Source organism: Branchiostoma floridae, chromosome 9 (assembly GCF_000003815.2).
Source record: "Branchiostoma floridae strain S238N-H82 chromosome 9, Bfl_VNyyK, whole genome shotgun sequence".
NCBI lineage: Eukaryota > Metazoa > Chordata > Leptocardii > Amphioxiformes > Branchiostomatidae > Branchiostoma > Branchiostoma floridae.
Window position 1 is genome coordinate 20,599,235 of NC_049987.1, and position 26,868 is coordinate 20,626,102.

Below are 26,868 nucleotides of genomic sequence, written 5' to 3' on the forward strand. Positions count from 1 at the left end.
TAAGATACGCCTAAAAGCAGTTACTCAGACAACTGGATGTGATTTTGGAAACGGTCAGACGTTTCAGACAGCCATCCGGTATCTTTTGTTAGTGACACTGCAGATAAATCTTGTTGGAGAGATTTTATATCTTAGCTGTGAATTGATTGATGCAAAAGAGATCTAGTTGTCATGAATACTTCTCTCATTCTTACTGTGAAGCTTGATGTTTAGTGTATTGCCATTATGATGATCCCCCACTCACCATGCACCAATGTGAGCGCAGCCATCATATACATGGCGATCTCAGCGACCAGGAAGTTGGCATGCTTCTCATAGATCTCCAGCGGACTGCGGAACGCGATCCACCAAGACTGAAAATCAGACGCATGGCAGTCCGACAAAAGCTAGCCTGGGTCATCAGACCCCGGTCCGCCTAAAAAAATATCTATCGTGTGGAGCCACACGATATATTTTTGAGATCGGGCTGGGGTCTGGCATAGTAGAAGCCAGTTAACTGCACAACGGATTAACGCACACTTCTGTTAACTGCATGGAATCCCAAAATCCCAAACCGATATTAAAAGTCCAGCTGGATAACTTCGCATTGTTGCACTTGCCGGATAATTGCACGAAATTCGCTGGTAAATAGACCATGCAATTAAGCGGCTTCCACTCACAGTATTCAGGCTATTAGAAGCACACTTTAACTGTTCTCCTTTTAACCTGTCTCAACATTTTTAAATCATGTAAGTCAATTCAATTCCAGCTTTCAAAGATTGCCAGTGTTTTGGCGGCTGCCAAAAAATACCCCCCTCCCCAACATAGCGTTACTTGGACACTAAACATTGCGATGCTGTGCGCTTCATAGATTTCAAACAAAACAATAAATTGGCTTTGGCTGACTGTCTGTGTTTCTGTAGATAATAGTTTATAATCTAGCGCGTCTTCGTTTGCTTGACTCACCTCATCAGCCATTTCCTTGTCCATCGTTTCTCCGTTGATGTTAAGGCAGAGCAGCAGCTGCGTGACTGTTTAGTTTGAACTCTGACCTTTAGTCAGTGTCAAGTTACAGTTTAACTTGGTGCAGGATGTAGGACTTTTCTTTTGCTTTAATACGTTTCGATACCTGTCGGGCGTCTTCCTCAGAGTTATTTGGACTTGTGGAGGATGAAGGGCACCTGTACAGGCTGACAGTGGCCGCATTTCAACTACATACTGCAAGCTGACAGAGCGTATTGTAAACTCAGTAACCCCCTCCCCTGTTTCACAATTGGACTTATCTACTACCCGTGTTCAAGTGGCATACGATCAATCGATCAATCAATCAATCAATCAACTAGTCATTTCCATGGGAACCTTTGTGCCATCAAGTTGGCCAACTTACGTTCGGCATGGAGAAATTTATGGAGACAACGTTCAGTACTCGACAACTATGCACTTAATTTTACAGGCCGGCCCTTGTGAGACCGCCAGCCAAGAATGTGCTGTACAATCATTGTTGTTCTTGGAATGACCACGCTGCTGCTTTACACTATGAGAAAGAGGTGCAGCAAACGCCAAGAACCTCCCCGAGATGGTCCACAGGAGGCACTGGGGGATTGGAGTTGCTCACCATTGACATGTGTGCGGCGTTTTGAATATCTACCAACAACAATGTCATCTAACCCTCAGAACAACCCTTTGTGCAAAAAAGCTATCCACCTGTCTTTCGACTGCATAGCTATCTTTGATGCCTTACAGCATTTCCTCTTCAAGCTGGCAGAAAGTGTTGTAAACCCAGTACTTCCTTATTTCAATAGGACTAAGCTGCCACCTGGTCTTGACATCAATAAAATAACCATTCATTCCTGTGACATAACTTTGTGCCATTCTGCATGGACACATTTATTGAGATGAATTTTAAGAAATTCCGTGCTAAACAACGGTGTGTTTTACTGTAGGTTATGATGGTCCACAGCCGCATAAGAATGTGAAGTGGACAATCTTCTTTGAGCTTTTGTCAACAATGTGCTGAATTACTGCCCCACACGGCTCACAGTACCCATTTCTGACAAGACGTTACACCATGAGTAAGGTGGTGCTTCTGGCTCTCCTCGCTCTTCTGCAACAAGGGGGCGCAGCAAATATCAAGAACCTCCCTGAGATAGTCCACCATGAGACGGCAGGAGGAGGCAGTGAAGTCACGGGACAGATTACACTGCACTGTCCGGCTCAGCCAGCTCCGTCCTGTCCGGCTCTAGATCATCTCCTGCTGTTCCTCAGTACACAAGACAGCCTGGAGGGGCAGATTGAACAGCTGAAGAACAGGACAGACAGCCTTGATAGACAGCTGCAGCAACTAGCACCGCAAGACCTGGCTGAAGTAAGTACAGCTATTGAGAAAGTGGAGTTAGTTTTGTAACTTCAGCATAAAGATATAAGGTTAATATTTTCTTCCTAGTGGCAGTAGTGTATATTCCCAGGGAAACAAGATATGGTCGCCATGTATGTTGTCAATGTATGTATGTATGTATTCATGCGATGTATCTACCTTGCTGTAAATATTGAATACATGAACGAAATGGTTCTGTCCATGTGAGCAACTTAAACGATAATTTAAACAGCTCTCAAGGGCCACAAACGAACAATAAATCATTTCTTTGCTACTCTTCATATGAATGGAACAAATTTGTGTGTTGGTCCTTGTGGCAACCCAAATTTACTTTCATCGTTCTTACATCATAGCACAGAATCCAAACATATAGCTTGGGCGATTACCACCATGGAAGAAACACTACTAAAAGCCGTACATGTGTATGTGGAGAACGTTAGAGTGCTTTGGAAACAATCCAAGAGGTTTGGATGTACAGAATATGAAAACATCCCGATTAGGGAATTTTTGGACATGGGAGTATGAGCCTCATTGCCATCTACTGACTTTAAATTTGATAATAGTTGCTTATGTGTATCAGCGCGCCGAGGTATCTACATGTACGTCTTAGACCAAGTTAAAAGGTTCTTTCGCAGAAGGTTTGAGAGTGATATTTGAACAGTTTCAGGCCACCATTGAGGCTCTTCAGGCGACAGTCAGCAGCCAGGACAGCATCATCCAGCAGCAGGCTGCAGCTTTACAGCAGCTGCAGGAAACTCTGCAGCAACTAGAGGCCACCAATCAACAACAAGCCAGCATGTTGCAGCAACTAGAGACCACCAATCAGCAACAAGCCACCACGATCCAACAGCACACCAACAGCTTGCAGCAACTAGAGGCCACCAATCAGCAACAAGCCAGCAACTTGCAACAATTAGAGGCCACCAATCAGCAACAAGCCAGCAGCCTACAGCAACTAGAGGCCACCAATCAGCAACACGCCATCAGCTTGCAGCAGCTAGATGCCACCAATCAGCAACAAGTAAGCAGCTTGCAGCAGCTAGAGGTCACCAATCAGCAACAAGCCAAAAGCTTGCAGCAACTAGAGACCACCAATCAGCAACAAGGCAGCAACTTGCAGCAACTGAACACCACTATCCAGCAACAGGGCACTGCCTTACTGCAACAGGAAGAAACCCTGCAACAACAGGAAGAAACCCTGCAACAACAGGCCAACGCTATCCACCAACAAGCAACAACTTTACAACAATGCACCACAAACCTGCAGCAGCTGGAAGGTAGGAAGTCATAATAACTGTCACAGATTAGCAAAGATTACGAGATTTTCCAGATGCTAACCTCTTGTAAAGATAGCGCGAGTCTTTTATCTTTTTAGTCTGTCATATTTTGACCTGCCTTGCAACCCGTCCACAGACAAGGTAGCTGGTCCCCAGTCCTGCAATGAACTTCTCAACAGCGGCCACAACACGAGCGGGGTCTACACCCTTTATCCAGTCGGAGAAGTCACAAGCCCCATTCATGTCTACTGTGACATGGACGCTGACGGGGGAGGATGGACGGTATTTCAATTATTGAATATTTCAAATTCTGAACACCATCAAATACCTCAATCATTACGAACGATATGAAAAGACGTGGTGACAACACAGACGGAAATGTGGTCTATCAATCAGCAATGGCTTTGAAACCGAAAACATGAACTGTTGGGTTTCAAAAATAAAACTATCGAAACGGAAAATGGTTCTCAAACGGTAGAAATCCTACAAATTCATACTAACGCAAAACTGAGATAAAACGCACACCTATTGCTACATTACTACTCGAATCGCAAAACACCCATGTTGCAAAACAATACATCTGATGTCCATGCATTGTTGCTGAAAAAGTGACATCTGTTTGTTGACCTCTCAGGTGATCCAGAGGCGAAAGGACGGCTCGGTAGATTTCTACCTGGACTGGCAGAACTACAAGACGGGGTTTGGGGACCTGGGAGGAGAATTCTGGCTTGGTAGGTGACAGTTTCGTCCATTTGGCAGTGCCTATAAGCAATTAGCCTACATTTGTCTTATCCCAAGAAGACTTTATACAGAAACCTATAAGTTATCAACATTATTGAGCTCACAGGCAACGACAACCTGCACCACCTGACGGCACAGGGAGGGTACGAGCTGAGGGTGGACCTGGAAGACTTCGAGGGAAACTCGACCTATGCCAAATACAGCAACTTTAGTGTGGAGGACGAAGGGCACCTGTACAGGCTAACTGTGGAGGGATACTCAGGAACTGCAGGTATGACCACTAACGTTACTACTGCATCATCCGCATGTCTATGATATGGCTGATCATACTAAAAAATCATCCAGGTTTGAAACAAGTATTGTACGTATCTATTATTTTCTGTACTTCGGTAAATCGTCAGATGACTCCATGTTTTTTTAAATTTTTCAATGTGAACTTTTATATCAAGTTCTCAAATTCACCTTCAAGAAATCGTCTTTTAACACAATGTGCATCCTATGACAAGCCTAGAAAATTCCCATAACAAAGAATGTTTTAACACCAATTAGTAAAAGGTCAGTTGTAATGTGTGAGAACTCAAAAAAGCACTTCGCTAACGTGGTCTTCCGAAGTTGTTTTAATAAAGTTCATTTTCATTCAGGAAACAGTATGGCCCGGCATTCGTCCATGTGCTTCTCAACCAAGGATAAGGAAAATGATATTCGCGAAAGTTTCGACTGTGCCCAGGCATACAAGGGAGGCTGGTGGTACTCCAACTGTCATACTGCTAACCTGAATGGTCTGTACCATGGCGGGGATCATCAGTCTTATGCAGATGGGGTGAACTGGAAATCATGGAAGGGTTATCACTACTCTCTTAAACACACTGAGATGAAGATCAGGCCTCGCTAGATTCGCACTGTATAAAGGCAAATAGTCAAACTGTAACATTAAATCTAGACAGACTTGACTTGACTTTATCAAGATCCACACAGGCCAGTTGCCAATCTGTGTGACACTGCCATTTCACTACATTGCTCTGAGAAATCTGGTTTCAATATACCAAAGCAGTGTACGACATTTATAATGGCAGATGACTGATTAAAGAAAACTGGGCATCACAGGTATTGTGTAGATACGAATGAACAACAGTTTCTTATGGTTCCACGTGTAAATGTGCACTGCTTATTTGCCTTAGATACGCTTCTTACGTAGTTGATCAAAACTAGTCTCCAAACAGATCCTACGATGACATCAAATAGTATCAAAGCTGGCCAAGGAGTATAGCCAGCCAAAGGGAGTTAAAAAGGGAGCGAAACACACTCCTGGGCCGGCTTCACTCTTCTGCCAGCTTTTGATTCTACTTTATGCTACCGTAGGATCTGCTTGGAGATTAAATCAAAATACATCATCATCAACTCTTACAAATACTAAATTTAGATGTGGCGTAATGTTCTTCACTCGATCTTCACGAGTCCAGTTCTTTCAGCCCCAATCGTTCCATAGCAGCACTTCTCAGGTTCTTTCTGTCAACCTGGGCAGAAACAGAGTTTTGGTACATAAGGGAATAATACGGTATCGTACATAGAGTTTAGCTCTAACGGTACAGTGATATTCTTTTTACTCAGATCAAGTGATCACTGCACTATTATATTCACAAGTACGAATTCCACGAACAGTTTACGTGGTGCGTTTGTGTTTATATTCTATTTTCTGTTATGTTTAACAAGGAATGTCCAGCCCAATGTTTAACATTGTCACTGATTCACAATGCTAGTTGCCCCTGCGTCACAAACAAATAATTACAGTACATACAGTCACATGCAATAAATGATAATAATAGTAATGATGATGATAAAAATGAAATAATGAAAACAATAATAAGTATATAAAAATCAACATTAATATGTTTGCTATAGAAATTACCAAAACAATATGTTCGTTATTAAAATTACCAAAACTTCTGTCACTGAATTTGATCACTGTAAAAACATGTATTGATAATCTTTCTCATCTAAGCGACTACAATCACGGTCTCACCTTACGTCCGTTAGTTGTCTTAGGGAAACTGTCCACAAACAGGATGTATTCTGGAGTGTACTCTTCTATAAGCTGTTAGAACAAGAAGGAAAAGTTGTGAACGGGTGAATTCTGTCTTAAAATGTTCTGTCTATCGTAAGAGAGATATGCAATCCTCATTGGAACTGTGTGAATATCAATCAACATGCAAGGCAGTTCAACAGTTTGGAGACTTATCGAATAACATTATCCCGTTTAAGATAGAGTTAACGTAATTCCTATACAAATAGGTGCATGGGGCGGTGCCCATCTAGGGGCGATACCCATCTATAGCCCTTAGGCCACACAACTTTGTGCAACAGCAGAGAGATGTAGTGGTATGACTTTAACTGCCATACATTTTCCCAAACGCTGAGTGCTGAGCAGAAAAACCAGCATGTACCATTTACATCAGGGCGAATCAACAGGTATTATCTTTAGGCTTTAAAAATCTTGTGTATGTGAAATCCGTATACGCATGAGTCATACATACTCCATGGTCATTCGCAAACTGCTTCATTTCCTCTTCTCCAACGCCTTCCCGACTCTTGAGGCTGGTAGAAAAAAAACATTCAAAATCACGACATTTTGCCAATGCGAAAGAAAAAAAACTGCAACGGAAACGCAATCTTTTGAAATGGCACTACATGAACATTGTTATATATGCAATCATTCAATCAATCAATCAATCAATTCATTTATCAATCGATAGTCAATCGCTAGACATCAGTATGGAAGCTTCCACATGTTTACAAACGAAAAGAATGATCAGAAATTTCCAGTTTATGAAGAAGACGAACTTTATTGCACGACAATTGTACATGACACAATGTATGGCAACAACTATTACACAAAGTACAAAATAGAGAAATAGGATAAAGCTTAACAACCTAGTTAACATAACGATAAGGGCTAACATAATTCTTTGATTTGATATTGCAATGGAGTAGTTTATGTAAAGTCACTGACATGATGCAGGCACACAGCTCCTCTCCGTACACAGCATCCGGCACTCCGACTACCTGTGGAGGAATGGACCACGTGTTCCACATTAATCTTGTTTGAGATGTGGTTTTCAATTGCAAAGTTGAAATAATCGCCAGACGATAAATGACAGCGCTTTTAATTGTATCTATCTATTAATCTAAGTCTACGAGCTTCTATATATACATATCTATGTAGCTATCATCGGCTTTCTGTATATCTCTTTCTTCAAAGAGAGAGAGGGAGAGGGAGAGAGAGAGAGATTTTCAATATATTGATATGCTTGTGTCAATATATTGATATGCTTGTGCCTTGCATTTGCATTTGATCCGAATAGAAAGAGTACGAGACCCCCGCACCCTATTGAACCTAATATCATTCAGGCCCGTAACCAGCAACACAGCATTTTTCCAAGGCCTTAGAATCCCGACTCCTAGAGCCTGCAAAGGCTTAGGTCACATTTCCAATCCGGAGCCCGGTCGGGAGCGAAAAGAGTGATACAAAAGACATCAAAATATACAAAGTGTCAAAATAAGATTCATGGGTATGACGTGTATATTTCTAGGTATACATTTTAAATTATCGTTTCTTAAAGCATCAAAGCAGGCATCACAATGACGTGGACTCACCTTTACGTCTTGCACGGCCGGATGTTCCTGCAATGGCAACTCAATCATCGCGGGGTAGATGTTCTCGGAGTCCTTAATGATCAACTCCTTCCAAATAGACACATCAACAAGAAGTTAGATCTCTCTGTGGACTAGAATAGTTTCTTCTGGTTTTGTTTCTTTGCTTGTTTGTTTGTTTGCTTGTTTGTTTGTAATCTGTCGACCGCCTCTAGCCATAAAACACCAGTTTTGCACAATAGCTGCTTTCAGTAACTCACTTCCAGTCAGTTAGACCAGACTGAAATATTTGATCCACTCACACAGGGATGAACGTAAGCCTGATTCCGTCATATTGTAGTCAAACACAAATGGATCAAGATAGTTGTCAACTACTATTGAACCGTGGATGAGGATCGACATCCAGGTGATAAAAAACGCAAGATAACAGTTCCTCATGTAACTGGATAGATTTTGGAAACTGACAGACTTTTTTCAGGAAACATGTTCAGTTTGCCAGTGACTGATGAAAGGTAGTGGATGCTGAAACGTCTGAAATCTAGTTGCTCGTCAGTAGCTGTTAATATTATCATGCGAATACGACTCACCGTTTTCCGCCCAGTGATTCTCAAGAGTCCATCGTCGCCGATACACCCCATGTCTCTGTTTAAGATAGAAAATTCTGACGTCAGTATACCTCCAGCATACGTCGATGAAGGTTAGACATTCAGGTTATAAGATACGCCAAAAAGCAGTTACTCAAGGAGAGTTACTATATCCCAAAAGGGGGAGCTCCACGCTTCCGGTACTCTCTCTTTATACCCCCCTCACATCAGGCGAAAATTGATCGGACGACGAGTCTGCGGGCTCTAAATTACGAGGAGGCATGACCCTGACGGGAAGGGGGGGAACTCTGCCATTTCTTCGTCGGTATCAGGGTCATGCCTCCTTGTGATTCGTCGATCAATTTTCGCTAATGTGAGGGGGGTATTAGAGAACCTGATTAGCCCATGTTGAAAATCACGAATCAGCGCTGGTAACGTTAGAAGTCTGCGAATGAGGCTTGGTATACCCACCCCATTCTGTACCACCCGTCCTTTGTCTTCGCGGCTGCAGTTTTGTCCTCGTCTCCGTAGTACTGCTGGAACACTGAGTATCCCTTGACAACCACTTCTCCCACCGTGTTTGTTGGCACGCCGTTGCCGTCATCGTCAGCGACCCTAAGCTGTAACGTTACAGCACCAAAATGAGAACCAGTCAGAACAAATGCTCAAAACGCTTAGCCTCTACTAGGCTCCGTGGATCGGTAGAATTATCAGCATCCTCACCACAGGACAGGCTTCGTGGTGAGGAAACGTACTCTTCTGGTCGGCTAACTGCCCTAGCATACTATAGACTCTATTTGTCCAGTTTCTGCAATTAGATCACCGATCCACGGCTACAAAACGCTCTCTATGAACAGACTGTACATGTGTCACACCTGAAATCAGCTGAAATTGCAAGGGTCCCGGAGATGTTTTAGAAAGGGGAAAGAACCTCATCATGTAAAGTTGTGTTTTTATTGCCTTAATGCTGTGGAAGTTTTTTGAATGTATATGTTGTACATGTTATTTGTATGTCATGTAGTTTCGTGTAATGTGTCTTAATAAGAACACCGGGGAGAATAGCTGCAAAATGTAGCAAAGTCCGAAAATATCTACTTAAATCAAGGACGTTATATAATGTCCTTGCTTAAATGAACATTTTGGTTGAGAAATTTGTTCAAGGAAAGCTCTGTGCTCTCCATACTAGCAAGGCTTACAATATTCAAGGACGTTATATAAACGTTCATATAACGTCCTTATTTGCAATATTGAAGACGTTTTCTGGTCGATCAGAAAGAACTTTAGATGTTTACCTGAACATGTGGCAGTACCATTCCCACCGTGGAACTCTGGGCCTCTGGCGTCATTTCCGGCACAGTGGTGGTCACGAAGCACGTTTCCGTCGAACCGAACACATTCTGAGCAGAACATTTTTTTTAAAATATCAAATGTTATTCAGAAAAGAAGATATGATTGTTTGAATTTTACAAATGCGATATTGATATCAATGTCTGATTTTGGCAACGATAAACATCATTGTATGCCAAATAGCAATTGCTCAAGCAACTGTACAATTGTTTTAGTCCAATATGACTTTGTCTTACCTCGGTAACCCAATTGGACTACTCCAAATTGTTAGTCTCATTTGTATATCAAATCATAGTTAGGATATAAAACCTTCTCTTCAACTATATCTCTTCAGTGTCACTGGGGAAAGGATGTTGTCTGAAACGCCTGACCGTTACGTTTCCAAAATCGTTATCCAGTTTTTTCAGTAACTGCTATTTGCCGTATCTTATTACCTGGATGTCTAACCTTCATCGATGTATGAACATCGTTTACTTACAGCGACCGTCACGTGAGGTAGAACACGAGAAGACGTCGTAACCAGCGCCTTGGACACCATGTTTCCTCCTGTCATTACTAGATACAAAGAAACACAGGAGACTTAAAACATCAAGTTCTTCATATCAAGTTTGCATCACAATCTAACATTGGAACTGGGAGGGGGCAAGCAAAATGACATTCCAACAATAATCATATAGATAGAGCTTCAGAGAGAATACACAGAATGATATTCTGCGAACTACATCCCATTTGACACTTTGATAAATTGCACGGTGATATTAGAATCGAAAAACGGTGTGCTAACATTGTTCGGAACGCAACATCGTTCCAAGTCAAACTAGCGACCGACTCTTCGAGCTTCTTCAGGCATGCCAGGTTATATGACCAACCAGTCCCTTCACGTGATCTAAAGCCGCAAGCACATACGTCATATTACTGGTGCAACACTGGTACCTAAATCCTTCAATTTACAACTCGTAAAACGATTTTGTTGTACAATGCTAAATTACCCAACCTAAACCTTTACTAGTTATATTTCAGCCATACCATAGGTATGGTGAAATATATTGTATTCGTAATTATATTGCAATCCCCATACATAGTATGGGATGCAATATATTGTTTTTCCTTTCGTTCTCCTCCTGTCAAATCTTCAAATGGATTCAACTTTTTCATTTTTGGGCCAAATGAGCTGAAATTTGGCAGGGTGGTAGAAGTAGCAAATACCCCCAGGCGTTTTATTCACTTTCTTGATAGAGGCCTTAGAATTTATGATATTTAGGGTTTTTGGTCATTTTTAGATAAAATATGTATATTTTGGGCCCCTGTGCCCTGGTATTACAAGCTAATGACCTGAAATTTGGTACAGAGGTGCATTAAACATATGAGCACAGAAAACCATCGACACTTTCTTCATAGATCGCTTAAAAAATGAGTTATTTTAGGGTTTTTGGCCATTTTTGACTAAAAATGTATATTTTTGGCTCCTATGCCCTTGTATTAAAACCAAATGACATGAAATTTGGTACATAGGTGCGTTTGACATATGGCCACAGAACTCCATCAATGCTTTATTCATTGTTTACTCCAAAAATGAGTTATTTTAGGCTTTTTGGCCATTTTTGACAAAAAATGTATATTTTTGGCTCCTATACCCTTGTATGAAAACCTAATGACCTGAAATTTGGTACAGAGGTGCATTGAACATATGCTCACAGGACCCCATTGACACTTTCTTCATAGATGACTTCAAAAATTAGTTATTTTGGGGTTTTCAGCCATTTTTGACTAAAAATGTATATTTTTGGCTTCTTTGCCCTTGTATGTAAACCAAATCACCTGAAATTTGGCAGAAAGGTAAATTGGACATATGACAACAGGATTCCATCAACACTTTCTTCATAGAGCACTTATAAAATGAGTCATTTTGGGATTTTTTGCCATTTTTAACTAAAAAAATGTATATTTTTGGCTCCTATGCCCTTATATTGAAACCAAATGACCTAGAATTCGGCATGAAGGTGTGTAGGACAAGTGCCCACAGTACTTCATTTTCCCATTGAGCAAACATGACTTCAAATTGTTGAATTGGGGGATTTTTTTCAAGGATGAAGATGGATTGCAATATGCTGTATTTGCTCCTAAGCAAATGTCGGCCTTTCTAGTGTTTCTTTCTTCTTTCTTTCTTTCTTTCTCCTGCCAAATCTTCAAATCGAATCAACTCCGCCGTTTTTTAACCGATTGACTTGAAATTTGGCACAAAGGTAGAGTAAGCCAATACCCTCAGGTGTTTTTTTCATTTTTTTCATATCTGCCTTTGAAATGATTTTATTGAGGTTTTTGTCAATTGTTATGTATATTTTGGGCTCCTGTACCCTGGTATTACAGCCGAATGACATGAAATTTGGTACAGAGGTGCCCTGATCATATGCCCACCCAGATTTAATAACAGTTTTGGTATACGGTACAACAAAATGCTTAATTTTGCGATTTTTTGACAAAAAAAGCACATTTTTGCCTCCTGTACCCTCGTTTTACAACCAAATGACCTGAAATTTGGTCTAAAAGTGCCCTTCAATTTTGTGCGTATGAATTCAATAACAGTTTTTCCATACAGTACAACATAATGCTTAATATTGCAATTTTATGGCCATTTTTAGACAAAAATTTGACATTTTTTGCTCCTGTTCCCTCGTTTTACAACCAAATGACCCGAAATTTGGTAAAGGGGTGCTCTAGATATTTATCCAAATGACCCATGTATAATTTTTGGCATGGAACACTTTAAAATGATATATTTGGGAATTTTTTGGGTCATTTTCCAATGGCCAAAGGGGTCAACGACCTCAAGGCCTATCGCTACATGAGGGAGATGGCTGAAATATGCTGTATTTGCTCTCAAGCAAATGTCGGCCTTTCTAGTATTTGTTAATGTTATTCGTATTGTGACTGTGATTGCACTTCATAATTTGTATTTTTTAAATGTAATTCGTATTTTCAGAGGTGATGTTTGGTGTTAGCTCTCTGCTAGAGTGCATCAGGTCAGTGCCCTGTATATTTTCTTCTTGATTAGTAAAAATGATTGTGGTAAAGATGTGTTTCCTCTTACCAAGTTTTAGCGTAGACAGGTCGAAATCCTGGAGGCGAGGATGATGGAGGATGGTGTAGAAGTTCTTGACGTAGAGAGAGTACAAAATGTCGCACCTAGAAAGACAAGTAGCATAAAGTCGTCCATTATTAAATGTAGCTGTATGGTAGACACTTGACATCTCATCGTGCCTTATATCAATATTATAGTAAACATATAACACCTCATTGTGCCTTATGTCAATAATGTATAACTTACCATGCAATGTATAGGGATAGATGTACTCTAACCATAGCTATGAGTGTTGAATAGCTTAAGCTGTTTTGTTTTGTTTCTACCAATGCTAGGACCGATACACGTAATGGTTCTCTGCGTAAACGTTTTATATTATGCTGAAACCACTGCACATTTATGACTGGCTCCACGAGCATTGTTTTATGATGAAGTAAATCAAAAAAATGATTAGCTTTGTAGGTGAGGATGTACAAAAAGCTAATAATCTTTATAACATACGCGTATATTGTACTGGATAGATTTGAGTCATCAGTCTGCACAACATTTTGCCATACATTGTACCTGTTACATTTGTTGTGCAATAATCTTTGGATTATACCGAAAAATAGATTCTTCTCAATCATTTTTTTTTTGTTCTTTCACATCTTCTTAGACCTTGGAATTCATTTTCGATGTTTGATTTTGCAATCCATGGAATATATTTGCTTATTTTGAAACTGCTTTGTACGATTTAGAATATGGTTGAATTTTTTAAAATTCTATAATTATTTTTGGAAACAGCCAAAAATTGAAGCGCACCGATGTCATCTATAATGTTAAAATCTATAATCTAGTAATCTATAATCAAGACAAATCAACATGGCCTAACTCCTACCTTTCATCCTGGACGGCTGAGAGAATGTCCTCTGCGTCCGGCGCGTCTGTAGTAGGAACCACGAACGTGCAGCCCGTGATGATGGGGTGGCACACGTTCCAGGCGACGTTACAAAACAGCGTGGAGAACACGGCTCTGCACTGAAGTCCGAATAAAAAGGTATTTGCTTTAAATCGGACAAGGACAGCACTTGAACAAAGTCTTCTTCGTTACACAACCTTCTTTTATTCATCAGTTAACGTACAAAAAGGTAGTGCCACATACAAATGACAGAAAGTGAGCCTTTTTGATGCTGTAAGGCCAGTTATCCACTGTGTCTAGAGCATGGTATTGAGCTGAGAGGCGGAGCCCACCCTTCTCCTTCAACAGCCCTTTACCTCCCCAACCGAAGTCATGTGCCCATTTTTACACCTTGGTGAAAGAGCCTATCCCACAAGCACAGGAGCCACGTGGCCGAGCCACTTGGACATAAGAACACGTGTCTAACTGTAAAGTATTTTGAGATTATGACTAATTCATTCTAAAGAACCAATGTTCTAAACGCCGTACCTGTTGGTCCATGTGTAGAGCCAGTGCGACGTACCGGTTACTGTTGAGGATGGCGTGGGTCGAGTGCTGCACAAGCTTGGAGAGACCCGTGGAGCCCTGTGGATGATAAAAGATTGCAAACGAAAATTGTCCTGTTGTTTACTATGTCGTCACTGTGAGGCAAATTTCCGTCGCGCGCGCGCGCGCGCGCGCGTGTGTGTGTGTGTATGTGTGTGTGTGTGTATGTGTGTGTGTGTGTGTGTGTATGTGTTTGTGTGTGTGTGTGTGTGTGTATGTGTGTGTGTGTGACTATTTTAAGTGTCAAGGATAATCTAATAATTTAACAGTCGTTTGGTTAGAAGATAAAGAAAGAAAGCACACTGCTGATAGAATACCAGGCCTAGCCGTACCGAGGTGAGCTGCAGTAAGGCCGGGTCGTGGCAGCTGAGCTGGGGTCGTAGTTCAGCCAGCCGTTCCTGAAGTTTCTCGTCTTCTCCCTTTTGCTGCAGTTCCGCCAGTGTGTAACACTGCCTGAAATGATTGATAGATGTAACTTTTACTACACATGCATTGGTAGTGGTAACGTAACAGCTTAACCATCCAAGCAGATTACGTTGTTACGTTCTGTTCGGTGCCTTTTTTCCCGTATAAACAGCTTTTTTAAATTGGATCAAAAGTCGTTACAGGACTACAGCAGTATGGAACCTGTTACTACTAGCACTGCCGACCGCCTAATCTTTAAAATGAAATAAGATACTATCAAATAAAATCAAATAAGAACAAAACAAAATACGATAAAGTGAAGTAAGCATTTTGGCCATGGGGAGCTAGACTTACCGATGACAGCTTTCTCCGATGGTCACCAATGTAGTTAAGTGTGGCAGTCTGTAGGGCAGAAAAGCCTTGTTAAATGCGCTCTACTTTGGTAAATAATCCAGCTATCACACTCATGTTGCTCAGCAGCAAAGACCAGAATTCTTAAAACCTCTCCCCATCTCCTACATACCTCCGTTCCCTTCATCCATCTATTCATCTCTCTCTCGCTCTTCTCTTTTCCTACATCCATCACTTCCCTTCATGCATAGCTCTCTATCTCCCAGTCGAAATTCTCTCTCCTGTTCGTCTGTATCTATCTATGTCTGTCTGTCTGTCTGTCTATATCTACTTTTAGTACCTACCTGGCCGCCTGTCTCTGTTTGTCTGTCTTCTATGTCTATTACTGCCTGTCCGTCTGTCTGTCCGTCCGTCTGTCTGTCTATATCTGTCTACCTGCCCGCATGTCTGTCTCTGTATGTCTGTCTTCTATGTCTGGCTGCCTGTTTGCATGTTTGTCCGTCTGTCTGCGTCTGTCTGTCTGTCTGTCCGCCTGCCTGTCTGTCTGTCTCTGTATGTCTGCTCTATATCTGTCTCTCTATGTATATCTGTATGTATGTACATTGTATGTCTCTGCTTGTGTGTCTGTATCTGCATGCCTGCCTGCCTATCTGTCTGTCAGTCAGTTATTATATTTCTGTATTTCTGTCTGTCTGTCTGTTGATGTGTATATGTCTGTCTGCATGCCTGTCTGCATGTCTCTCATAGTGTCCCTCACCCCCTTTCTCCTGGCTTGCCCCTTCCTGAATGCCGTACGTACCCTTCTACAGCCGGAGCTCCCCGCTCTACTCCTTCTGTCGTCCCGAACATGTCGTGGAACGGTGTTGATCCGTCCTCTCTCGCCTCTACTATTAGCACTTTTACCTCAGCCTGGTGTTGGACAGAAAATGGTTTCATTGTTTGTTTGTCTGTTGTGTTGATATGAAACACCATAAATAACTAAAATCACTTTTCATAGAGTTCGTTTCATACATGTAAAATTACATCAAATGACACAAATAAATATGACAATGATATAAACTGAAAACGTGTGATAACAAAAATGGTATGTTAGGACTGACGGACCACATTATATGAATGTATTGGAGTATGAGATAAACAGAGCAACCGTTACAGTTTTTTAAGCGAGGCCATGTGGAGGTAAATTTGCCTGCAAATGTTACCTTACTAGTTACTTACCTTTTTCAATGTGTTGGTAACCGTGGATTCTGCGTATTCGAAGAAGCAAAGGTCCTGTGGAGCCTGGAACAACAACGTCAAGCATGCTGTTTAGAGAGACTCAGTTGCTATCTATTCACTACGTACGGATTGTAACAAATTAGACGAATATTCTGTCTGATTTAAGTAGTACAACTCTTCGGCAGTGTGTCCTGACCATGTGCCCCCTACCCTGGAGAGCAGGTCCTCCAGTGAGCATGGAATTCTGATTGACCAGGGATGATATGGAATGACATGTGGCCACAGTTTTTGCTTTCGAGAACAGGCGAAAATTGATATGCTCGCGGATGTCATCCATAAATTAAATCAGTGTGGTCTGACCGCCACAGCTCCTATCTTCATCACAGCGAGAAAGATGACGATCCACTTCGGCCTGTTACCCGCCACCCAGCTCACGTGGTCACCCTTGCCGATCCCTATTGCCAGCAGCCCAGCCGCTAACTTGTCTACCTGTACAACAAAACACGTGTTCGGTGAAACAGTAGTCTCTACCAGACTCCGGCCGGGAGAGAAGCCAGGGCAAACGTGATGTAAAGCAAATTATAATATTTAAACAAACTTTAAAATGTAACACTCCCTTATCACCTTGCTACAGTGCGAATTAAGTGGAACCAGTCAGTATTGCCCTGAGGAAGGTGACAGACGGTTACTATTACTGAAACGTCAGCGATGTAAAAACACTTAACGCTAGTTCACTTTATCCGCGGGGTAACCTATATCCGTTGTTTTTAAAAAACAGGGCAAGATATCAAGTCGACAGACGGTGGTTTCAAACTGTGGAATTTTGAAAATATCGTAATTGGAAACTACCATCCATCGACTTGATATCCCTGAATAATATGTTTCTAACAACAACGGATATGGGTTACCCCGCGGATAAAGGTGAACTAGCCTTACTTGTGTACAAAGAACATGTATTTACCTGTTCTTTCAGTCCTTTAAACGTGAGCCTACTCCCGGTCTCACAGAAGACATAGGCGCCCTTCTCCGGCCAGCTGACCGCCGCCTGGTCAAGCAGGTCACCAAAGGTCAAGGTCACCAGCGGCTCTTCGGACAGTGACGTCAGAGGGTTCATGATGACACTTGTGGAGAACGGAATTCTTTTAGAGGTCATGTGTTTCTATTTCTGGCTGTCGTGTGCTATTTGTTAATAAACTGTGACAAAGCCAATGGTCAAAAATACCTAGACACTATGGATGGGTACCGGTACAGAAAATCCAGATCCGGTTCAGGTCCAGAGGATCAGGTCCGGACCTGAACCTGGACCTGATTAATTATGTGGTAACTTGTGAATGGACGATACTCAAAACAATGGTCCATTTTGCTTTTAAAAAATCTGTTTTGTGGAGTATTCGAATCCCACTGGTGTTTTAAAATCCTACAAGGCTCACTGCCTCTGTACTTATTAACTGTAAAAGTTGGTAAAATCACCATAAACTCTACTCTACTTCGCTCTTGTTATTTGCTTAGATCGGTAACCCCGAAAACGTTTGAATGCCTGATCTGTTCATTTTTCAATTGGTCCAACATCCGGTCCACCAATTTTTTTCAGGTCCGTTTTTCTGGACCGATCCAATGAGAAAAACTGGTGTTGTACCCACTAGACACCATTTAACCATTGACCAGCGTTGTACTGCAGTTGCAATATGTTATTGTGTGTCTCTAGAAGTTGTTGTCTTGTAGATGTTGTCTTGTCAAGGCATTTGATGAATGTATGGTCAATGTAGCACCATCCCGTCCATTGCATACGATTGCGTTTCAGACACTACTAGTACATAACAGACTGAGTATAATCACAACTTTACATACACGAGCTAAACCCGGGTTCACACTTGCGTAATTTATATATTCTAGTCCTGTATGATGCTCATATGGAATTCTTAACCTCTACCACTGGCTCCACAGGTCGCTGGAAAAATAGTCGAAGTTGGACAAATATCGACACGTAACATGCCAGCGGAGCTACTGTCCGATTAGTATGGTTTGCGACCAGTTAACTCCGCTTGCATGTTATCTGGCTATATTTGTCCAATTTCTACTATTTTTAAAGCAACCTGAGGAGCCTGGTCGAAGCTAAGACATCCATACGGACCTCATATGGACTTGAATTTTACGAACGTGTGAATCCACCTTAACATTGTAGATACGTTTAGCACGCGCCCACCCAGAGGTCACGTTAGGGGTTTATTGACCCACTCCGTCCAAACACGGGGGTTCAGCAATGGTCCGCCCTCTCGGTCCAAAGGTTGGTGAGTCGATTGCATAATCTTACAAGTAGTTGTCGGAAAAAGTCACGAGCGAACACAAAAGCTGGATCACAAGTAACAAGTCTCCTGTTTGAATAACCTATGCCATATATATATATGTGTGTTTATGGTAATTTTAACGTCGATTAAAAGTTTTAAACTGACACAACACATAACTTTATCCTGCGATCTAATGGTATAGTCGAAAAGGAGGAAACTACTAGTATCTACCGTGTAGATATGTTCCACTAGTAAACATGGCCAAGATAAACTCACGTAAACATGTCCCAAATCGACACCTTGAACCTTACCTGGTTATGATAAGCAAACGGCGGTTCTTGCCCTGACGACTTCACCTAAGGCCCGACGAATTTGCCCAAGAACTTGGCGTGTATCTGTGTCTGTATACCCGGTCACAACAGCTTCACAGGCAGGCACGTCAGCAGGTGGTTACATTACACCTAATCACTTGACTCGGAGTTCTCAATTGTTCCTGTTGGCCTCTGCGCCTGCGTAAACGTTCACGTGTAAAGGTCTTGGCTGGTAAGACCGGTCTTAAGATTGACTGACTAAAATCTCGCCCCAGGCGGCCGGCCCTACAATTAACCCCAGCCAGCGAGAGATTGTGTAAACACAGGCTAGGTCTAGAGGTAGTCAGGTGAGAAAATCAGGTGATCACCAACGTTAGCAGCCGTTTTGGAAGCTCATTCTTCGAATGTTCTTGGTACAATGTTTTTCATTTACGTCATAGTAATTATAATTCGAATCCCCCAACATAATTTATTCGTCTACTTGTACATCGGTTAATGCATGTGTACACATCTGTGTTTTGTTGTATGTATAGTTGTAAAAGACCTTACGAAAGTGGTTATACCTTTGATGAAAAATTTCAGTAACTACATTTTCTTCCCCCTGTACGCATTTTTTTTCTTGTGAACCTGCCTATACTGCCTACCTAGCGCTGCCAGGCCCTTGCTCCTCTCCGTCAAGTACATTAGTCGAATCGCATTTCCTTTGTGACCACAAACAGACAACTAAGTCTGAACGGGCTCTTGTCAGCTCATTGTCGATGTTTTTTGTTGTCTTTTTATTTTATGCAGATCCCCGAAGTATGTCATAATGGCTTATGCAATTAGGGTGAATGGGAAATGGGTTTGGTTCAGAGGGTTGGGTTTTTGTGAGTTTTATGCAGATCCCCAAAGTATGCTATTGGCCGTAAAGCAATTACCCTGTAGTTGGATTCCACTTTATCTCCATGTCTTGTGGCCCTGCGCTCTAGTTTCTCCATAATCTCTGAGCAGATCCTACAATGACATAAGATAGTACCAAACTGGTCGATCAAGGATTGTAGTCAGCCAAGAGTTGTATACTTGCCATGCAGCGAAACACACTCCTAAGCTGGCTTCACTCCTCTACCAGCTTTTGATACTGTCTTATGCTACCGTAGGATCTGCTTGGAGATCATTTCCTCCAGTCTAGTTCAGTGAACACTCAGACAAATTCCAAGACCAGTTGTTGGATAAACAGACATGTAATTGCCACAACAAGATGCAAGCAGCGTAGATTTTGTATGACATGATTACGTCTGATCTTATCCCGAAAAGCTGGTTACATAACAGTGCATTTAGTCCAATTCATTAGAATTACATAAAGATTCAATTGATGATACAAATTTTGACACAATACATTGGAATTGATTCAAAAATAAAACTCTATAAATTGATTAGCACCAAAGTATTTCCGAATTTACAATTATCAATCCGACGAAAAAAAGTATTGAATCAAGAAATGATAAACCCGGCATCAAAAATGCAGTTGTTTGTGACTCTTCTATGTCTAAGCACTGCATTCACACCGTCTCTTACTACCAAGCATGCTTTGAGGTTACATATGAAGAACACGTTTACGTATTCTACGCATTCTACATAGGGACCGACCGATTGTCATGGTATGTCTTTCGTACATTTGGTCACAAACATTCAAACTTTTTTAAGTAGCTGTTTCACATTTTCTATTCTTAACCGTTTTTACTCGTGGCACTGCCATGGTAGCTACTCATTCTCCGAAACTTCCGAAACATTTTCTTGATGGAGGAGCCCCTCCTTTGAGAGTTCTGCTTGGTAAGGCGCTGCCGTCTTGTTTCCGCAGAGTCGATCTCGTCCAGCTCACACACCGACGGGAGGAAGACGTCATCTTGGCTGGATGTAGGACTGGGAGTGGGAGCACTTTTTGATCGGCTGTACGCCGCCCTTCGAACCGCTGCTGCCGTCTGCTGGTCTTCGTGGCTTTCCACCGGGTCGGGAGCGCTCTGTGATCGGAAGTAGGCTGATCTCCGCGCCGCTGCCGTCTGCTGATCGCCTCGGTGCACCGGGATGGGCCGGATGACGCTTAAGGCAGTCCGCAGCGCAACCAGTTGAACTTTTAGAGCCTGTAGGAAAAATAGATAAACATTAAGAATCTTGGACAAATGCAATATCTTAAGTAACAATAAAAGTTCTTAAGAAACCATTCGCAGTTCCTGAAGAATAGAATCAACTCCATGGCTACTGTAACAGTTTCTGTATGTTCCGACAGATGGGGTAAAGTTCACTCTCTCTCTCTCTCTCTCTCTCTGGTTGAATTGTACCTCCCTGGTTTACTGGCTAGTTGTATGTGTCCAGCCTACTTTTCGTGATTGGATTATGGCAATTTGGATGTTTGGATTAAAAAGAATCATTTTAGAACAACATTTGGTGAATAGGGGTGGCGCCCATCTCAGTTTCCTTAGCCCTTGGCCCACACAGGCCACTACAGTACGGGACTAGTCCACTAGTGCTGGAGGTGTGTTCAAGTACCCAAGGACGTTATGATAAGACCTTGAACCTTGAATTTTTCATGTACTGACAACATAGCAGAAAAATTTTTGCTACAACCCATCTGAGTTTTGAACCGTCAAAAAGTCTATCCCTAATACATTATACATTGCTCGCCATTTGTGCGACTCCTAGCGATTTCCTTTGTTACGACAAGCGCTCACCTCATTCTCGACTTTGAGTGACTCGTTCTCCTCGAGCAGCAGGACGTTGTCCTCGGACTTGAGGGCGAGCTGCCCCGTCAGCCGGCCGATCTCCGCCGCCTTCTCGTTCATCATCCTCAGCACGATGTGTTTGGCGGGGTGGACCGTCCGCGCCTGCTTCAGCTCAGCCGTCAGGGTGGTCACCTGGGGGCGAGGAGGGGTAAGGTTAGCTTCAGGAATTCAGCGCCTTCACTATATGATTCTCTCTATATATATCTCCAACAGTCCAACCAGATCCTACGGTGCCATAAGATACTCAAAACTGGCCTATGAGTACATTTGTATAGTCGGTCAAAGGCTGCCCGTCCGACACCGTAGGATCAGCTTAGAGATTATAGATGTTCTCTTCAACCATACCGTTAGCCTCCCTTGTAACTAAACACAATCGAATTACTGCATTTAAGTTTTAACCCATGTGGGCAGGAGCATGCAGATAAAGATATATTCTCTAAGCAGAGGTTGGGTCGCGAGGATAATGTTTACGGTTAGTACTATAGTAGTAGCCTAGTCGGGATGGAAGTCGGTCAGTAAAAATTCAGGCCACTATTACCCCGCAAACCAACCACTGTTTGGAGACTAGCTTTCCCCAGATAAACAACTTCCTGCCCGCATAGAAATTATAGAGCAGTACACTCTGTGAAATGGTGAAAGAGTAGTCATCTAGAAGATACTTGAATATGAAAGTTTAGACCTGCTCGCGTTTTATCAAGAGGTGTGAAAATGAGTGGCGAATGTGAAAAAGTACTACAAGTACAAGCGTCACTCAGGTTGTCACTTAAAGTGTAGCCGAGAACTTGTTTGTGTAGCCGAAAACTTGTTCCAATATTCAACAGCTTGCCACAGAAGTGATTTAAAACATGAGTCATCACAGTCAGCAGACTAGTCTACATTGGCGAGTTTGTTGTTCATGTTGTTTGGGGTACCGTTTTTGCATTGCTGTTACGATTTTCTCATTTTTCATAAATTTGAATTGGACATTGCAGTCGGGAAAAAAATCGGAAAAAAATATCGAAGACACCAGGTCCGCCATGGATGCTACTAGTAGTACATGCATGTACAGCATGTATTTAGCACACCAGAGATTCGCGCGGTTCAAGTTGGAGGCGCTAATTGAAACTTCAAACGAGCAGAATCACAGGCATCACAGCCCTGTCACCGAGGCGCCTGGTTAGCGCGTGGCGCCCAGGTGAGAGATGGGGAAGGTGTCGGTCGTGAACCGGTCGGCAAACAAACCAGCGGGCGCGCTCGAGGGTGAGTGTGAGGGGATAATATGATCGCCAAGCAGATGTAGGAAGGTATTCCCAAAGTAGAAGTTCGACTCCGGATGTTTTTGACGTGTTTAGTCCGTTTGGCCGCCAGACATGAAGAAACGGACGAAAAAGAGAGCCCGACAAAATCGCCTAAAATGCGTCTAAAAGAACCGGAGTGAACATCTGCGGAGGGAGTAGTAGAAAGGCAAAACAGCAACGTTTCTGAAGCTCCTGATTCTGTGAAGAAGTTGGTATAGTTGTTTTAGGTACATTTTGGTGGAAATTCATACATTTTTCTAGAAGTACATTTCTTTTTAGATACCATACTGGAACATGTAGAAAAAATGCGTACACTCCCAGAAAGAAAATGGACAAGACAGCGCCAAATACGATCAAAACGATCTCGACATCTGCTTGGAGATTATACACATCGCCCGTCAAATCTGACGCCGTAGGATGACGCCCAGGTGAGAGGGAGGAAAAGGCGTCAGTCGTGAACTGGTCGGCAAACAAAACGGGACAGTGAGGTGTGATGAGATGATCAGCACAGCAGTGTGCCAATCAAGGAAAACCAAACTCTTTTGTCTTCAAAAGAGACGGAGTAGAAACGAAATCTGTGAAAAGTTTGGTCTAAATTTCGAGAGAAAAATGGGTCAACAAAAACATGTAGCGGGAAATGGAGCCGTGACTCAATTTGCGAAAATGTGGTAGGTACCAAAATTGACCAAAATCTTAATAATGGCAAATTATTCAGCCTTCTGAAAACAAATTTCTGCATAATGTTTTTTTTAAATCAGAATCTTGTGTAGTCTGGTAAAGACTACACAGAGCTGAGGGCCGAAGCAGAAAAAATGGCGCGCCACGCGGCAGTAGCAGGTCCCGTGATGACGCTACCTCATAATCCCCTCAACAATTACAGAAAGGCTCAAGATCTCCGAGATAGGGGGATGAAGTACCACACCCTTCACAAACCCTCATAGTGGACTAAACCTTAATTTATAGATATCATTGATGACTTGCCTCCATCAGGCCTTTCTATGGGTTTTTGGACAGTGGAAATTATTACCGTAAAAACAGGGCAAATTGGAAATAACGCGGGCAGGATCACACTCCCCATCGGGCTAATTAATGAATTCTTATTGTTGCCAAAATTCCTTGGCAAAATTCTCTCAATAACCAACTTCACGTAGTTTAGTAGGGATCATGCACACTACATCACACACCACTAAGGATTTCCTCTATCATTTAGATCATAGGGAAACTTGACCACACGGTAACCCACCGAGCCCAAGTTGGCATAAAATTACGAAGACAACATGGAAGACTTGTATTACCTGGTCTGATTTGAATAATCACTTACAGGCACCATTAAATCTATCATCTAGGTACAGATTTTTGGTACGGAATCAAGAGCAATCAGCAACAAGAAAATTTTCACAAGCTACTTTCTAAACGTTCTCAATCCCGAAGAACACTAAATTACTAAAAGTGTGATCTTTGGACTCTCGCAGTTGTCTGTATGGGAAGCCGTCTGATAACAGGTGCAGCGTGCATTTCTTGTGCAAATTTGAAAATCATGAAAATTACAAGTAAAGAACAGCAAAAATGAGCTGAAAAGCAGTCACTAGCCTTTTCTGCATCGTTCTAGCCTAACTTCGTTCTTTCGAGTGATATAAAAGTTGCGTTGCTACAGTTTTGGACAAGTGTTCTTTCGATATCCCCAAACCCCCGCCAAACGTGGCAATGCAAACAAGACTACATACCGACGCGCAAAACATTCCGGACAGATGCCGAGATTTGTGGTTATTAAAAAAATGAAATAAGCGAATCTCACCTGCTCCTCCAGGGCCATGATCCTATCGTACATGTCGCTCTCCTCTCCGGCGCTAAAGTGGGAGCTGGAGTGACTGGAGGTGGACTCTCCGGCGCTGCTGCCTGTCGAGCCGAGCCGGCGGCGTTGTCGGCGCCGCTGCGGAGGGCTCGGGGGAGGAACCGACGGGCGCCTGACCGCGGTGGACCCGCTACGGACGAGAGGATGGCGGCTTCCCATCGGAGGTCTCCTGGTAGCTTGGTTCGACTCCATTGACTTGAGGTGGACGTAAAGAACGTAGACGAAGAGGACTCCGAGAAGCGGGAAACACCAGAAGAAGAAGATGGCTGCGAACGCCGTGCGCCTGTCCTGGTTCTCGCTGGGTTCTACCTCGTCCCTTGCTTGCTCTCGGAGCACAATCCAATTCGTCGGCTGCTCACCGAACTGGTTCAACTTAGGCATATGCTACCGAACGCTATTTCTTCCCAGATATCACTGTACGGCCCAAAAAAGTCAATGTACAGGTAAAAACAAGAACAGCGTCCTCAGGCCGACCCTCCCTGACGCTTGTCTGCGCGTCTGTCCACACGGCTGCTGGGACGGAGTTGTCTTGGCGCCAAAATGGACGCGTCCCCTCACGGGAGCCGCCTATTGTCTTACACCATGCAAATGAGATAATCCTGTTTGCTTTGCATTTCTGTCACTGCCTGATGACAGCAGAAAATGGCGGACAACTTCGGCACAAAAGTTGTCTCCAAACCTGCCGAAATTTATTTCCAACTTGGTGGAAGATCGACTTTTGCAAGAAATGGAAGAGAAAAAAAATTACCCCACTGCATCTTTGTATTTGGTCATGTCCATATAGATGAGGCGCGAACGGTGAGCCCGTATGCTACACACATGGTAATTACATCAACCATTATGTTACCAACGAGATAAACGCACCTCCAGGTAGTTCCATTGTCCAAGGCTGTATTGAACTTCAGGGATCGCATTGATGAACGCTCAAACATATTGTGTATTTGTGAGCCGAGGATCCTCAAACACACATCGCGCATTTGTCGCACGCAAATTCTTCACGACGCCAGGTGAAAGAAAGGTGCGAAGACGTGCAGAGTTGTAAATCCAAGCTTTGTGTTTAACTTCTTAGTGCTACTTTTAGTGCCGAAAGTGGGAAAGAAAGACATATGTCTGACCCTTTTCTTTATATCAGACACAAAAGGAATGGTCGGCAAAAGAAAAACAAATCAAAACTAAAGAAATGTTCGCTAGATTTGCGGTAGCTACCAGTAAATATTTGTCATCACACAGTCCAAGAAGATAACATCCTTCCACAGTCTAGAAACGAATAACTACTTACAAAATCACAAAGTATACAAGTTCTTCCAAAGAAAGGGGGTTATACCTCCTTGGTCTAAGATAATCAAATAATGGAGACACAATGAATGTAAAAGGTGACGTTTATCAATGAGTAAACAGATAAGTAGAAAGCGGGTATCATTTACCCCACACTAAATCTAGAAAAACAATCATTCCACCTGACCGAAGCATCAGATTTCCCCTCTCGTGTTTGCGTATGTAAAATTGCGATGTTGTTTTAGCACTTGCAGCGAAATTTGATCTCATCTAGTTCCGGTCGCCAAAAAGATCCTGTTTTTTCTCTTGACTACAAAACGCCGCTTTGATGAAATCTGCATCATTTTTTTTTGTCCGCTGAATTGATAGAATCGATTACTTCTTTTGTTATAAATTAAAGGTAGAGATAGTGTAACTGATTGGAAAGGAGCTCCGATGGACAACGAATTTGACCATCTCTGATATCAACCGGACCCCTCTGTCCAACCTCCTTGCTCTGTCCAAGTGTTCCTTTATTTTGGAAACTTCTGCTTTAGCCTCGGCTATACGTAGGTCCTATCCACCGTAAGAAATAATGCTTTAAAGCTGAACATAGAGTGTCCCTAGTCTACCAATCAGTGCTTACT

The 26,868-nt window shown here is 42.5% G+C and overlaps 4 protein-coding genes across 4 annotated transcripts; 1 reads left to right on the plus strand and 3 right to left on the minus strand.

Annotated features, from left to right (window-relative positions):
- The first annotated feature begins 1,860 nt into the window (after window positions 1-1,860).
- Window positions 1,861-5,295, plus strand: LOC118423617 (fibrinogen C domain-containing protein 1-like). The gene is made up of 6 exons (XM_035831842.1): window positions 1,861-2,344; window positions 3,015-3,630; window positions 3,767-3,912; window positions 4,265-4,361; window positions 4,478-4,642; window positions 5,013-5,295. Exons 1-6 carry the CDS (start codon window positions 2,048-2,050, stop codon window positions 5,261-5,263), a joined length of 1,572 nt encoding a protein of 523 aa, XP_035687735.1. The 5' UTR covers window positions 1,861-2,047; the 3' UTR covers window positions 5,264-5,295.
- On the minus strand, window positions 4,904-9,224 carry LOC118423618 (putative acyl-CoA synthetase YngI). Its single transcript, XM_035831843.1, has 7 exons — window positions 9,075-9,224; window positions 8,607-8,661; window positions 8,023-8,109; window positions 7,379-7,431; window positions 6,903-6,963; window positions 6,392-6,463; window positions 4,904-5,885 (listed from the first exon to the last, which is right to left on the minus strand). Exons 1-7 carry the CDS (start codon window positions 9,077-9,079, stop codon window positions 5,820-5,822), a joined length of 399 nt encoding a protein of 132 aa, XP_035687736.1. The 5' UTR covers window positions 9,080-9,224; the 3' UTR covers window positions 4,904-5,819.
- Window positions 9,225-12,907: 3,683 nt separating this feature from the next.
- LOC118422278 (medium-chain acyl-CoA ligase ACSF2, mitochondrial-like) lies at window positions 12,908-19,172 on the minus strand. The gene is made up of 10 exons (XM_035829796.1): window positions 19,083-19,172; window positions 17,448-17,607; window positions 16,847-16,975; window positions 16,487-16,549; window positions 16,068-16,177; window positions 15,272-15,319; window positions 14,845-14,965; window positions 14,456-14,551; window positions 13,907-14,046; window positions 12,908-13,133 (listed from the first exon to the last, which is right to left on the minus strand). Exons 2-10 carry the CDS (start codon window positions 17,598-17,600, stop codon window positions 12,908-12,910), a joined length of 1,086 nt encoding a protein of 361 aa, XP_035685689.1. The 5' UTR covers window positions 17,601-17,607; window positions 19,083-19,172.
- Window positions 19,173-20,286: 1,114 nt separating this feature from the next.
- Window positions 20,287-25,539, minus strand: LOC118423061. Its single transcript, XM_035830969.1, has 3 exons — window positions 24,911-25,539; window positions 21,788-21,970; window positions 20,287-21,199 (listed from the first exon to the last, which is right to left on the minus strand). Exons 1-3 carry the CDS (start codon window positions 25,346-25,348, stop codon window positions 20,789-20,791), a joined length of 1,032 nt encoding a protein of 343 aa, XP_035686862.1. The 5' UTR covers window positions 25,349-25,539; the 3' UTR covers window positions 20,287-20,788.
- Between the last annotated feature and the right edge of the window lie 1,329 nt (window positions 25,540-26,868).